Raw genomic sequence first — 15,739 nt, 5'->3', positions numbered from 1 at the left:
AGAGAGAGAACAGAGCGGTATTTATAGGCATGTAGAGAGAGAAAAACAGACTCAGTCTGGTTCTGTTAAGCCCGTGAGTCCACGTGGCGGAATCATCACCGTCGATCGCACGTTCCACCGATCCGGATATTCCCAGATGTTCCTTGTACGCCTTCCCCTTTGAATTACAATTACAATCCCCCTGAATTTTGCAAAGCCAATAATCTTATTTTAATAATCTCCCGAGGCCCGGAGCGAAGGTGATGCTAATCAACGTTATCCCGTTAAAGAACGAAATTAAAGAACAAAATTAAAGAACGAAATTAAAGAACGAAACGTTATCGCCGGCCTGCCCACACCTTTCTCTCTCAATATCTCTCTGTCTGTCTCTCTCTCTTCTCTATGATTGACACGTCTGTGGAGGAAGGCTTCTTCGAGAGCAATCCATTATCCAGTTGGGCCCAGTGGATCAAATTGGAGCGACGAGGTGAGGACACGTCACCCTTTTATATGGGCCTGACGGGCCTTGGGCGGTGACCGTACCGCGGATTAGTGGGCCCTGAATGGGTAATAGTTCGGCTTCCTATCGTGTGCTGCCAGGCAAGCCTGGGGGTGCGGTCACCGCCGGTGAGAGTTAGGCGCCCTTCACCTCCCTTGATGGGGGTTGTATTTTAGTCTGTAGTCTTTGTCCGATGCCCAAATTGGCTATGCAGGGTAGTGATGGGATAGATGAGTTTCTCTCTTTTTTTGGCATTGATCTCTGTGGATAATAAACGAGATAGAGATAGATACAGAGATAGAGAGATAGAGAGATAGAGGTAGAGAGAGTTTACAGTGTTATTTGTGGTGAGGAAGGTCCTATCTTGCCAAACATTAGATGATAAATTATTATGTTGTTCTACAAGAAATGGGATTTTAAGTATTGGAGATTGATTAAAATAGGGTAATTCTCAGGGATGAGGCTAGATTTATGGTCCATTGAAATAAGAGGATGTTGAGTGTTGAAGATGGATTAAAATGTATTAATTTTCGGGGTTTAGCCTGGAGTTCTGGCGTCTCTTGTAGATGATGAATATTACCCAAATGGTATTCGTTACAAAAATTTGTTTTTGTGGTCTTTAATCCGTAATAATCCAGTTTAGTAGTCCTTAAGTCGTTAAAATTAGTGGCAGCATGATATTCATCATTTTTATTCATAAAGTTATCAAATGGTGAAGAATCGAGTTTCCTTCATTTCTTGACTTACGATAAATCTCAAGATACCATAAAAGTACTACGCAAAGTAGGGCACTTACATTTCAAGTAGTACATATCCATCATTTACATGTAGCAAGTAGCTATGTATCAGAATTGGAAAGTTACAAAAGGATAATTATAAACAATGAACTGAATCTTTATGTTGGAAACTAATGAATATTATGAACAAATAAATAAAATTTAATGTGATGTTTCCTTTCTAATTTTAGGCCACAGTTCATGTTGAATTACTTAAAAATATAATGATGAAGCATTTTATTTCTTCAAAATTTAAAATATTGCTTTACAATAAATATATTAAATATTTCCCATCATTTTTGGGAAATTTTGAAGTTGGAAAATGATTTTGTTTCGTACAAATAGAAATGAAAATAAAATTGAGGGTAAGATTTCCAGAAGACGAAGGATGACCTGTGTATAGACAAGAAAACATATGCAAAAATGGGCTGAATAAAGTCTAATTAAACAGTCTTAATAAAGTGTTAAGGAGCACAAATATCAAGCGTGCACAGATTGTATCAACCCATGTCATGGAATATTTTTCTGAGCTCTTTAATGAAGACACCAATCAATTTCTCCAAAGAACAGGTGTTTTGCTTGTACAAAATGATCCATGACATTACAATGCACAGATTGTAGTGATCTGCCAAGTATTATTTTTAAATTCATGTGTCCAATTGATTTTTACCAGTCATATCAGTAACTGAAACCACGTGATATCATGTTTGGTTTGAGCCATAGATCTGCACTCAACTTCAAATAATTTTGACAAAGATTTATATTTCTTGATCTACCAGGTAAGGAAATAAAAGCCAAGATAATGGCACAAGAAAAATGTCAAATTGTCAACTATCTTTGGTCTCCATGATATCCGGAATCATAAAAACCTTCAATGGGTTGATATCAATGCTTCATGTAAGTCAATCATTCACCCAAACCTCATTAAAAATAGGCAATGAATCGTATTTCCCCCTCCCATGTATGAATATGTTTCATATCATGGACAAAAAATAGCCCCAGAATATGAGAAACGTGAAGAAAAATGTCAGTCCAATAAAGAAGACAAATAAATGAGATCTAGTATTCCATAAGTCCATCGTAAGACTCATAGGTGAATTCTTAGGTCTAAATACACAAATATCAGTCTTATAAAGAAGCTCAAAGGTCTGTTTGTATTGTGTTAATACCATATGTCTGTGACTATAGGCAAAATGAATTCCCGAAAAATGTTTTATAAACAATATCATTTGTTATGAATGAGTTTAAAAACAGTCCTTCACAAGATGGATTCAGGCTAAGTTAATTTCATTCAACATGATCTCATGAGAAAATTGCTGAAAATTTACACACCCAAAAGTTTCTCAAACTAGTAGAAAACAAATTGGATACTGAATTCTCTGGCTAAACTAATTAATAGATATGAAAGTGAAATTCAAAGGTATTACGGAGAGAATATCTCAAAATGATGAAGCCCAGAAAACTGATTTTATACATGTTCCGCAAGATGAACCTCATGCTTATCATGCTACAATTATGATAATATGTAGCCATTTTGAGTGTCGAGCTTAGTGAATCTCTAAATGAGGCATTCATTAAATAATATGAAGGACTCAGAACTTGATGGCAGGTTCTTTTTGTGAATCCCACACATGATTGGGGAGCTTCAAGGGGAATTTTTTTGCTTGAGTAGACATCTTTTTAATGAGGGAAGTAAGATAACAACATTTGTGATTGAAGTAGTTTGAGGTAAAAAGAATTTAACCGATTATTTATTTCCAATGAATTATGGATTTTGTTAGTAAAAATAGATAAAAAATCATTGGATTTATGAATTGATGTTTTATGAATATTTCTTAACATGATGAAAAAAATCAATTTGAATAACCTCTAGATAGAAAAAATATTTTTCATTGGCATATTTAAATCATATCTTATAATCACTGATGCTCCCAATCATATTATACTCGTGAAATATGAATGTAGTAAAAACAACATCAATTATGCAAAAAAAATGCACTCGACAAAGACTTGGTTTTCCTACTACAATCCCATATTATCATTCTTTTGTGTGTAAAGTTATTATTAGGATATATTTCTATGTGTATATGTTTTATTCTCTTTATACTTCTCATTTATCGAGTTCTTTAGTTTCAGAAAGGGATAATTTTCAGAGTTGAAGAAGCACTAACTAAGGCAAGAGGGTTTTGAGCAAACCTAAAAGGAGGTGAGTAGCAAGAGGCGTCTGACGCAATGCAATCTCACTTGCAGAATCAAAAACTTAATAGGATATGTTCTTACATGTGAGTATATAATTCAAATCTAATATATATGAATACATATCATTATGTTGTAGGAAAATAAATAAATAATATGAAACTTTGTCAAATTTTACTTCCTTGGTTTACCATCAATCATTCATTATAAACTATTTTAAAAAGTATATAAAAATATATCATTTTACGCACCCTCTTGATCTTCATTTGTTGTAGGTTTTATTTATTAAAGAGGTGTACTATGTTATTACATATATTCTCTCTCATCCACGTATATTATGCCATGCTTGTGTATGTATTATTTTATTGTATTGCTTCATTTATATATGATATTATTTATCAATGAACTCTATCCCCCCTATCTTTTATTATATACATATATTGTATGTTATTTTATCATATTAATATAATATTATAAAAATATCATATTTATTTATTTCTCTCTTATTTATCAATTATAAAGTATGCTTTTATTCCAATTCTCCTTCCTTCTGTTGTATTATTACATTACTATATTACTCTATTATTATCTTATGTCGCCTAATTGTCAACCTCGCATCTCATATACATACCATAGGAATATATTACTACTGTTTATATATAATATTCTTTATACCCAATCCGCCTTCTCACCGTGTATAATTATATTATTACATATCGTAAAAATACTATCTCTATGTATCATAAATATTATACTTACCTGCGGTGTACTCTCCCCCTTTCGTTAGAATATTACTTTATATGTCTTCTGCTCTTTTCCCCACTACTTAATTTTTTCCCATCTCATTTTATATGATATTAATAACACTATTATATTATGATGTCTTCTTCCTTCAATTTGAACATTAAATCTATTGAAAGATGCCACTACATATGTGGATGAGATAACTCTAGATATATCCTTTATTAATGGATTGAAAATATAATTTGATAAATTTAAATATAATTAAAATGAAAAATTCAATCTCCACTTCTAGTCTATCAGAATCCTCGGATGAGTTTTAATGTAACTCTTAATCAGGTTGATTCAAGTCATAGTAAGATGGTTAATTGGAATGAGACACTCATGATCTTGTGGATGGATATGTGTGCTTTGAATATGACCAATGCATACCCAATCATGGAATTCTAAACTTTCTTCACCCGTATGTAGTAACAAGTCTACAAAATTGATTATGTGGTCATGATAAGAGCATCCACTGTTGATATGGGAGGATAAAAACTTAAGGAAGACAATGCAATGAAAACTTATTCCATGTAATAGAAATGTAGCTTTATTAATCTTATGATTTCCAAACGCATCATCCCAAAATAAGATGATCAATTAGAGTTTAATAATTGACCATGCCCCAAGTCCTTCTAGAAATGTTGTGCAGACCAGAGATTTTACTTACATAGTAACTTATGACAGACAGGTTCCATCAGAGTGCTCATGAACTCCTTTTTACATTCGTAAATATGAAATGTTGATTTCTACCTCACATGTAAGCGATTGAAACTTTTAATTGGATTTAATCGATACAAAATTAATCGATCTATATGACCAATATAGGTAACTATGTGGGTTAGTCATAAAATAGTTATTGTACATATGAATTCATTAAATATACCTCTACATGTGCCTAGCAGATCACACACAAATGCTTGTTAGATATTAGAGAATAGACTCAAAGTGTATGAACTTTGATGAAAAATAATTGTTCAGAATAAAAGGACCCAAAGCCTAATGTGAGACACTATCAAGTGATTTTCTCCTAGTACCCCTCTGCTTCTTCTCCTTGACCACTCTCATCTCCTTTTTTGGCTAGAATAGTGAGAAGATCCTCCTAGATCTGTAGCAACAGTTAATGAGTATAAGGCAAAGAGATTCAATGTGTTGACCACGTAGATACATTTAGAGGCAGCACACTTACACTGGTTGATATAATTAATGTGAATAACCAAAATTCACCATATTTGACTTTGCCCAAGGGGATTTGATAATCAAAAAGTTTTGTTTTTAATAAAAGACGCAGACATATAATGTGAGTTATCAGTACGATTTGTAAAACTAAGATTGGGACACAATTATTCTTTCTTGATGCATTTTCATACATCATACATTACTAAAAATAGTGTTATTAAATATCATTTGATAGATTCCACTAAATCACAAGGTACACGCATATATGTAGTCACTATCCTCTATGGGGGAAAATCTTGAATTTTTTTACTGAGAATTGAAATTTTCATTTAATTTTATTGATAAGGTGATTGAGATTAAGTATCTTGGTATTGATATTTAAAAACTGAAGGAGATTTTAAAAATATAGACGTTAATTTTGGTAGGGATAATTACTGATACATAGAGATAGAATTAAGAGGGACAAGATTTAGAGTTATAGCTCATAGAGAAAAGGGGATTCTAAGAGACTTATGTAAGTCAGAAAATGAGAAAATGAGATGCTCAGAGGTACAAATTATAATTTTAAGTTATTTTGGGATAGATTTACTTGAATTTGTTAGATAAATATTTAATCAGACATAGATGGAGATAACAAGTAAAGAGTGATTAACAAAGAGACTTTATTTGATATTAGGAGAAAAATAAGAGAAATTTTTGGATCAGAATGAGATCTAAGAATATAACTCCTGGAATATTTATTTGTAAATTTATGATAACGTTTCATGATAAATAAATATTTAATACATGAATAATTATTAGTTTCATCCAAAAGAAAACATGTTGGTTTGAGAAAATATCGGGAGTGAGCGCAAAGCCATAGAAACCTGGGTGGTAGAGGGAAGAGAGATGCATTCCTATCATATAAAGACAAAATCATATTAATTTTTGTCTTTTAATTTTGGAAGGGATTTGGTGACCTAGGCATTTTGATGGCGCGGCCCTGTCCGACACTGCAGGGCCGTCACTCAAGGAGTCCGCATCGTCATCGAGCCCACCACCGACGTGCGTCCAGCCGACGCGACAAGCCAAAGTGACGACGCACACACCTGGGTTTAAATACTCGGCCTGACGACGCGCCACCTTCGACTCGTTTACCTTCCGCGCATCTATCTTTCATTTATCGCATCTATCTTTCATTTCCCGCGTCTGCGTTGTAGCGAGGGGAAGTTCCAGTATGAGGATACCTTCCCCTCCCGCTAGTGGGCCCTAGCCCTTTAGCCATTTCCCTTTTTTTTATTTCGTTTGTTTGTTTTGTTTCAAGGGGCCCATCCACCTATTCCCTATAAGAGGAAGGGGTGGGCGGCCTCCTTTGACACTCTTGAATTTCTATTGAAAAGTTTATAACGTTGGAAGTCAAAGAGTCACTCTTGTTGAGGAGGAAGAATAAAGAAGAAGGAAGAAGAAGAAGGAAGAAGAAGAAGAAGGAGAAGGCAGGAAGGAGGAGAAGAGAAGAGGAGAAGCGCCACGCTCCGCCCTACCCGCTCCCCGTCGCACGCCACCGCTCGCAGTCCCGTCCCGCCGTCAGCCGGTCACCGCCGCCGCCGCCGCCGTCCTCAGCGCCGCCCAACCCTCTACCTACCGCCGCCGTCGCTGCTGGGGGAGAAGGAACACCTCCCTCACCGGTTTCCCCGGTCGCCCGCGCTCAGCCCTGCCCGTGCGCCGCTCCAGCAGCGCCGCGAGCCGCCGCGCCCGCCCCGCGCCGCGCTCGACGTCGCCCTCGTCCGGGCCGCCGCGCGCTGCTCACGCCGCGGCCACGAGCCGCTGCCCACCGCCGTGCAGCGTCCGATCGCGCCGCGCCGCGCCGCCCGACCGCCGCACCCCGCGCTCCGTGCCGCGGTCGTGTCGCCGTGCTCCGCGCCGCTGCAGTCGCGCCTCGCGCCCTGCTGCGCCGCGCCGTGCCCCGTCCTGTCGGACCGCGCCCGGTGCCCCTGCGCCCCGCGCCACTCCCGCGCTAGGCCCGGCCGCCGCACCGCACCCATGCCCGCACCCGGCCGCGCCCAGTCGTGCCCGTGCACCGACGCCGGCGCCTGCCTTGCATCACGCACCCGCCCCACTAACGACTGCCGTGCTGTCGTCTCGCTGCCCTCCGCACCGCTCCGACGCCGGACGCGACGAAGGTACCCCCTCTCTACTGCTCTTTACGTCTCTTATCTACTTCAGTATACTTTCGATTTGCCTCCTCCGCGCTCGGGTTAGACGTAGGTGAGAGTGAGACAGGTTGAGAAAACGACGACGAATTCTCAGAGAGTCTTACCTGGCTGGTACGAGCCGGGCGAGCCCGACGAGTGTGAGCATCTAAGCGGGAAAGTCACGTTCGGCAACATAGTCGTCCTTGACCCTCTCGGCCGAGGTTCGGGTGGTCTAGTTGACCATACCCTAGGCGACCCCGTCGGATCTCTGGAACGGCACAACCGCACATCGGCACTCGCACGTACTACACGTAGGGATTTTCCGCATTCCCGTCATTATTTATACCTGTCCATCCGCATCATCGGAAGGCACGTGCCACCGTCGTCCGATAGAGGTCCTTCTTCGATATTGAGCCACTACCCTCGGTGTCGACCGGACGACGTCTTGACGACGTCAGGCATCACATTTGGTAGGATATATTGTGAATAAAGGCCATGGGGAAACGTGGTACCCATGAGAGGATTAGGAAATAGGAAGAACGTGTAAAAAAGATTTTCGAGGATAAAATTTTCTATGTATTTATCATATTTAGTGTATAATTTATGAGTTCGTATTTTGATATTGATATAAACTTATGAAAGACCTATTGAACCAAACTATTTGAATTTTTCAAGAACTTATAAACTAAACCCCAAAAGGAGGCAAAGTTCGCTCACACTCAACAGAGTGAAAGGAATTGGTTATGGATCTGAATACTTATGTGTCAGTTTAATGGGAAATAAGCACATATAAGATATTGTGTTGAGGTGGATTAAATGAAGAGGCTAAGATACCTAATAATGAAAATATGAGAGTGGAAGTTGAGACAAAGAAAAGATAAATGAGACAAAGATTGTGTTGGTAATGTGATGCCTTTTCTTCATTATCTTTATTATGAGTGAAGAAATATCCCCATTACCTTTTTTAATTTCCCTTGGCGCTATTGTCAGATGTTTTTGTCAAGGCATCTCAAGAAAATTCATGTTTTTCAATTCCGTTCCTTCCTAAGTATCATAGAAAATCCATCCCTTAAAGGTTTACCTTCTATACTTCTCTGTGACTTGTTCATTCATATCGAATAGATATATCGGCAAAAAAATATGTTCAACTGTTTAAGTATCCTTAACTTATAACTAGCCTTTAAGGTCAGAAACATCTGGTTTAAGTATAAGTAGCCTTTAACTTATAACTAGTCAATGAGAAGGGAATGACATCTTAAATTTAACAAAAAATTGGGCAAATTAGAAATCACAAAATAATAGCACCACATTCCAAGTTTAAAAAAGAGAGAGAAGTCATTTTAAACTATATTTCATTCGGTTCCACCCTTAAAGATAATTAAAAGTGAGAATCTAATATCAAAACACTAATGAACATAAATAATAAATCTCCCACTCATGTTCATACATTCAAACTTTGTGTCCCCCAAACTGAATTTTGATGTATACTGGCCTTGAAACTTGCACACATCACAGAATCCTTCACTAGTATAGCTTGGAAATGTTAGACTATTGTTCTTGACTAGAGGTGGTCTTGAAAGAATGGTGCAAATTATGCTGAGGGTATACATATGTTGGTAGGAATGTACCAATATGCCCTTCTTGATAAATGTATGTTTTATTTTGACAAGTATTTTGAACTATCAAGCTTCGCGTACCAAGAAACATACATTTATTGATGTGGATTAGACTAAGAAAACATGTTATTTGAATAAACAAAATAACTTTTAAAATTATGATTTTTTTGGGTGACAGTGCCTACCTTAGACATACATTCCCTCACAATTAAGTATTCAAGTGGTACAAACCTGGAAGGATAGGTGCTTAACTTCATAATTAAGAATTTGAAGATGGGAATTCTTAGTAGGGAATCCCTGTGTATAAATTATTTTATTATCTATATTTACATATTTTGATTGTCCCATAGGTAATTAACTGAATGCAACACAAATTATAAATATAAGTATCAATTTCAATAAATGTCAAATTTGACTATTTATTGAATATTTTTCCTGAATCTTGAATATAATATTCTACCTGTAAATATTCTAAATTCTGGCTCATCGAAACCTGGGTTTGTTATCTTGAATCTTGAATCTTACTGATTTTTTCTTCGAAAATTAGAAAAAAGATATTGGATCACTTCATAAGAATTTTCATATTCTTCAAATGGACTATTTTTTTATTTCTGCTCTTCAAATTTTATTTTTATTAAGACAGACAAAAGAGTGTCAGCGATAGTCTAAAAAAAAGACATAAGGATGAATCTATGCAATTCATAGATAGACTTGTAGATACTTATGTTCATCCGAAATGATTGAATTAAAATGGCAGTAATTTATGCCCTCAGCATGGAGTATTGATTGATGATAAGGCTCTGAAGCATGTCTTGGGGATGGATAAAGTTGAAAGAGACAAAAGTAAAATGGGAAAAATATGTATATCAATTCACAAACAAAATCAAAACATATGGGCCTTTCTATGTTAAAAAATATGAACCTTAATTATTTTGGCTATCGTTGTTTTTGTTTACTATTTGTCACAATAACGAACAAACTAAATTTTAATGTCACATGAATGAACATTTAAATTCGTTGGAAGTGTCTCTTGAAGCTCATGGTTCTAGGAATTCCAAGGGCAATTTTGGCAACCAAAATTTCTGTAGAGGATGAAGAATGCATTCCAATCAAAGGCGTACTACCTTAAATCCAAGCCTTCTCCAACAGACCATATAATGCTGATAGTTATTTGTAGTTTTTATGCGAGGTAACACATCAACTAGCCAAACTAATTAAAAATCAAGGATAATCATCATGATATGAAAAAATGGAGATACATAGCATGAATAATAGGTAAATAGTTCAATACCTGATGAAATGAGAGGTAAATGGATGAAAAGCCTTAGGCAGATAAAACAAAAAGTAAAAAAAAAGGCTTAAGTGGAAGCAGATAGTGATTTATCCACTTTTTTTAATACTCTTACATCTTATTATTTATATCATGATGATGATTATGATGGTATGAACGCAACTTTAAGGTTGAGTGAAATGTTTGTATTTAATTAGTAGATAACTGAAGACTTCAAGTGCACGATATGAAAGCGCCATAAAACATAAAATAATCCCATCTAATTTTATTTTTGTTATAACACATGCTGATATGTACAGATAAAAGTGGCCCATCAGACATCACTCTTCAATTTAAATTATCTCTCTTTTCCAAGAGGGAAGTAACCCTCTCAAACGTCAAAGTCATTGGTGTACTGTATCCACTAATCCCTAATTAGTGTTGAAATATTATGATGAAACAAATGCTAACAATCTTAATTAGGATAAAGATATATCCAGGTTTAAATGATGTGCCAATAAGAATAAAGATTAACATGAATAGACGTATCTAGGTTTGCATAATGTGACAATAACAATTAAAGATTAACACGAATTTTCAAAATTTCTCTCTCAACAAAAAATATATTAAAAAATATTTTTGAATATCAAAGAGGACGGCCAGCCCTGTTCAGATGAATGATTAATGCAAGGAAGTGGTCAACGCGGTTGTTGTATGGCGGTCTGCTGTGCCTGCGGAAGTGGATTGTGCAAATAGTGTTTCTCTCGTAAAAATTTTTTGGTTAAAAAATCACTCCGATTATTTTAAACATTTTTTTCAGACGTATTTTACAGGCCACATAAGCTGTAATTTCAATAAATTCAATTACAGAAATAAATACAATTCATTTTATGATCCTCAATTATGTTAATTCTGATTCGAACTAAATAAATTTATAAACAATCCCGTTAATGATTAATTACATACCCGCCCTTCAATGGTGTGCAAATGGATGATCACTCCTCCCTCATATGAAATTAATCATATACGCTGGAGTCTAGTTTTTGGCCTTGATTTTGTTTTTTTTTTGTCAAAAGTTTCTCCATTTATTTTAGAGGTAATTTATATGCATTTCACTACCCACATAATCTCTAATCATAATAAACGAAAAATGGTATTAGGGAAAATAAATACGATTCATTCATATGCCTGAACTATATTAATTCTTATTTGTATTAAATATATTGATTGGCAATAAATTAATGATATACTGTGGAATATCATTTTTGCCTGGGTTTCATACACTTAATTTAGAGGTGTTTTTAGACGTATTTTATCAGCCATTCACAATAATAAATACTGACGTATAAATATTTTAACTAACAGTCACATCAGTGATTAATTACCGTGTGAAAATGGACGATTAATTACCATCCAAGAAATTAATGAAAGATTACGGAATCTCATTTTCTCCTGGGTTTTATTAAAATTACTGAAGAACTATTTTAATAAAAACGTGAAGAAATGCGAGGTGAAGGTCAGAGAGGAAGCATGGAGGAAAATCGTCAGAAAAGTCAAAAGATGATCTCTTCTTAGCCTTCTTCATCTTGAAGAACTTAAATGATTCTTCCTCGTCTTCCTCTCGGCTGAGACAGATCTTCTCGTAGTTGGGTATCTCTGAATCTGCCGTAATCAAAGCTCTGAAGAACAAACAACAGCTCAGAAATTGAGGGAGAGTGGGAAGACACGGTAAAGCTGGGAGATTTCTAGTGAGAAATGGAGGTGAGTTCTTATTTCTGATCTGGGTTTTAGTTTTCTTCGGATGATTTGAATGTTTTTTGGGAGTTTATGAGCTATTGATCTTGTGTTCACCAGATTCGAGCTGGAATTTGTTACCCTGTCAGGCTAGTATTTGCTAGATTAGGGCATCTGGACCTATGATATTGTTGAATTATCTCACTGATAGTTTTGAGAAAGAGTTTGCTGTTGATTTCAGTAAAAGTGTAGATTCAATTCTTGTTCATCGTTGCGGATCATTTGCTATTGATGTCGATTGTTGGCTCTTGGATATCGGTTTAATCTTCGGTTCCTTATCTGTTCTCTGATTTGTGCGATTCGATCTATGATTTTATCACTCTATTTGTCCCTGCTTCCTTAGAATTCCTCTATTTTTATCTGGATGAATCTCAGGAATCACATTAATTCAGTTGGATTTGTCGTCGATACTTAATTAGAGAAAGATGGAGAGTTACAGCTTGTGGAAAAAAAGGATAGAGATCTGATCATCCCAACGAACTAGTTTTTATTTTGGTTTCGTAATGGTCAGAACATATGTTTTTGTTTGATAGTGTAATCATAATTTTGATTAACTCTTCTCATGTCCATTCTAAGCAACTCTCTGTTGCCATGATAATGAGAAGTGGTGACTTTAGTAAGGTAAGGAGATTCAACCTTCCTAATGTAGTTTATCTCTATTTATTTTACTATAATTAAGTTAAACCAGATCGAGTCGATTGGATCAAGACCACTTGATGGCTAGTTTTATCTTTCGACCAAAATCTGATGTTGATCACAATCTTGGTTGATCGTATCCTGGGTATTCCGAAAAATCGTGATAAATCACATAAACGTAGGGCTCGATTGTCAAATCAGATTCGCCGGATCGATAAAAAATCTGGCCAATCCGATCGGTTAGATTGGAACATTCTGATCGATCAGATTGGCCAGATCTAGTCACTATCCAGGTGGATCAATAGAATCGAATCTTCCGATCCAATCCAATCCTGGTAGGGGTTGGCGATTGAGCAATCGATCGAATATTTTGATTCAATCTGAACCGATTCCTGGGCCCTATATGAACATGAATCTGCGATCCGGGACTCACATCCTCCTGTCAACCGATTATAATTTTTTTTGAAGAAAAGTTTACCGATTGTTTAAACAGTTTCTGTAATGAGGTGATCCAACCTACCTAATGCATTTTATCTGCTTTAGTTGTGATATTATTGTTATGAGCAGTATCGCATCCTGAGAATTTAGGAGAAAGCTAGATGAGGCCCATATAAATGAACCTTATGATCTAGGAGTTCATCCAGAAAACCCCATTATGACAAAAGGTTTCTCTAATCAGGTGATCCAACCTTCGTAGTGCAGTTTTATCTCCATCAATTCTACTGTCAGTCGTTTGAGCTTGATCGTATACTAAGCATTCAGGAAAAAAACTGGAAAAGTCACATAAACCTGAATCTTACGAGGGGATTGCTGTCGATGTTTCTTACCTCAATAAAAGTTATGTTGTTGGTAACCTTCGATGGATTTAAAATATTATTAAATCTGGGAGGAATCCAACAAATTGATTGGAGGGTGGGAATAAACAAGTCAAACTTTTTTATTTTCTCATTTTTTATTGTTTTCCTTAGCCTACCAAAGGAGAAAATAATGATAGTGTCAATGCGAAAAAGGGTTTGACTGCGGGGTACGTGTCTCCTCTTCGCCCCACCGTTGACGGGAAAGTGGTGTCAGAGGACCATCTTCACTCATCTGAACCGAGGAAAAACAGAAGAATAAGCAGTGACGTTGACCCCAGCGTTGACCGGTCTCCTCTCCATCCACGTCCGCAGACCAAGTCAATCGGCCACGGCTCCAGCACCCCGTCAAGGGGCAGCAAGCAAAAGTCAACGGTACGACCAATATCTCGACAGTTGACTTCCAGAAGCTAAGGAATGATAACGTGTTGGATCTCGTGCCAGGTCGAGGTGGGGACCACGGTGCCCAAGCTGTTTGAATGGGACGAGAACGATCCGTCGTCAGCAGATAATTTCACTGGCATTTTCGAGAAGGTGAGAGATGAAAAAAAGCATGGGATGAAACCACCAATGATCTCCGTTGAACCAGAGTTTCACTATGAACAAAAGAGAGGCAACAGTTCATCGGACTCGGTAATTTTCCTTCTTTCTTACTTATTTTGAAAGTCAATGGTTAAGAGGCTGACATAATTTGTCTTGGTCATCCTTAGATTTTTTTTTTTTTTTTCACGAAAGGTTCTTTTTCTCTAAACAGCATTCACTGCCTAATATTTGACCACCACAGAGGCATTGACCTCTTTTATTTATAATTTTGATACGCAATGGCTAAGAAGTTGATTTGATTTTTCTCGATCATCCTTTGATTTTTTTGTTATTCCACGAAAGTTTCTTTTACTTTAGAAAGCATTCATTGCCTAATATTTGACCACCAGGGGGGCGTTGACCTCTTTTCTTTCTAATTTTGATACGCCAGGACTTAGAATTTGATTTGCCTTGGAATCTTTTCTACTCGCAAAAATTTCTTCTTCTCATAACAGCATTAGTTGCCCAGTACTCGAGGTATATCATAAGTCAACAGTCCAGAAGTTAATTTCATTTTTTCTTTGACATAGTTTTTTCTCTCACAAACAGAGACTTTATCTCTTAAAGGCATTTATTTCCTGATATCAGGTATTCTATCTTTTGTAATCACAAACTCAACAGCTGTGAGGCTGATCTTACTTTTCTTGATCAAACTCAGATTTATTATCTGACCTAAAAAACATTTTTTCTCTTAAAGGCACTCATTTCCTGATATCAGACATTCTTTCTTTTGTAGTTCTAAATTCAACAACTATGATGGTGCTCTTACTTTTCTTGATCAAACTCGGATTTATTATCTGACCTAGAAAACCCTTTTTCTCTTCATGGCATTCATTTCCTGATATCAGGTATTCTGTTTTTTGTAATCACAAACTCAACAGCTGTGATGCTGTTCTTACTTTTTTTGATTAAACTCAGATTTTTTTATCTAACCTCAAAAAACTTACTTTTCTCTTAAAAGGTATTCAATATCACTTTTCTTTGCCGTTTTTAGCAATATTTGTTGACTTCTGGCTGGAGATCTTTGACAAGGAGGCATGTCTTTGCGTAGGGCTGCTTCTGCGTCCGCTGGTTTAGAAAATGATGTCTCCACGCCTCAGATTTATCTTACTACATCTACTGTACTCACTTCTAAGGGACACTCTCCCTCTATTACAGGTGTACTCACTTTTAAAGGTCCATACTTTCAGCTGCTGAAAAGATCTTAAACACAAGTAAAACCCAATTTGTCATCTTATATTTGTAAGTTTATTTCAACGTTTTGGCCTTATCATTGACTATGCTGTAAATAATATCCTGCAGATTATAAGTGGAATAATCAATTTTAACTAGTGGCAGCATAAACTCGGTCAATTCATCGGCCCAATCCTTTTGATTCCATGGTAGAATATACTCAGTTATTAA

General features: G+C 36.5%; 1 protein-coding gene across 3 annotated transcripts; it reads left to right on the top strand.

Moving 5' to 3' along the window:
• The first annotated feature begins 11,978 nt into the window (after positions 1–11,978).
• Positions 11,979–15,603, top strand: LOC144716071 (RPM1-interacting protein 4-like). Of its 3 annotated transcripts, none has more exons than XM_078591100.1 (4): positions 11,979–12,230; positions 13,910–14,128; positions 14,198–14,386; positions 15,330–15,603. In XM_078591100.1, exons 1-4 carry the CDS (start codon positions 12,225–12,227, stop codon positions 15,384–15,386), a joined length of 471 nt encoding a protein of 156 aa, XP_078447226.1. In that variant the 5' UTR covers positions 11,979–12,224; the 3' UTR covers positions 15,387–15,603. The 3 variants fall into 3 exon arrangements, with proteins under 3 accessions (XP_078447226.1, XP_078447224.1, XP_078447225.1); XM_078591098.1 differs by having other exon boundaries at positions 13,868–14,128; XM_078591099.1 differs by having other exon boundaries at positions 11,981–12,230; positions 13,868–14,128; positions 15,387–15,603.
• The last annotated feature ends 136 nt before the right edge of the window (positions 15,604–15,739 follow it).

Source organism: Wolffia australiana, chromosome 20, assembly GCF_029677425.1.
Source record: "Wolffia australiana isolate 7733 chromosome 20, ASM2967742v1".
Classification (NCBI taxonomy): Eukaryota; Viridiplantae; Streptophyta; class Magnoliopsida; order Alismatales; family Araceae; genus Wolffia; species Wolffia australiana.
The sequence above is the reverse complement of the archived record's forward strand: the minus strand, read 5'-3'. Positions and strand labels throughout refer to the sequence as shown.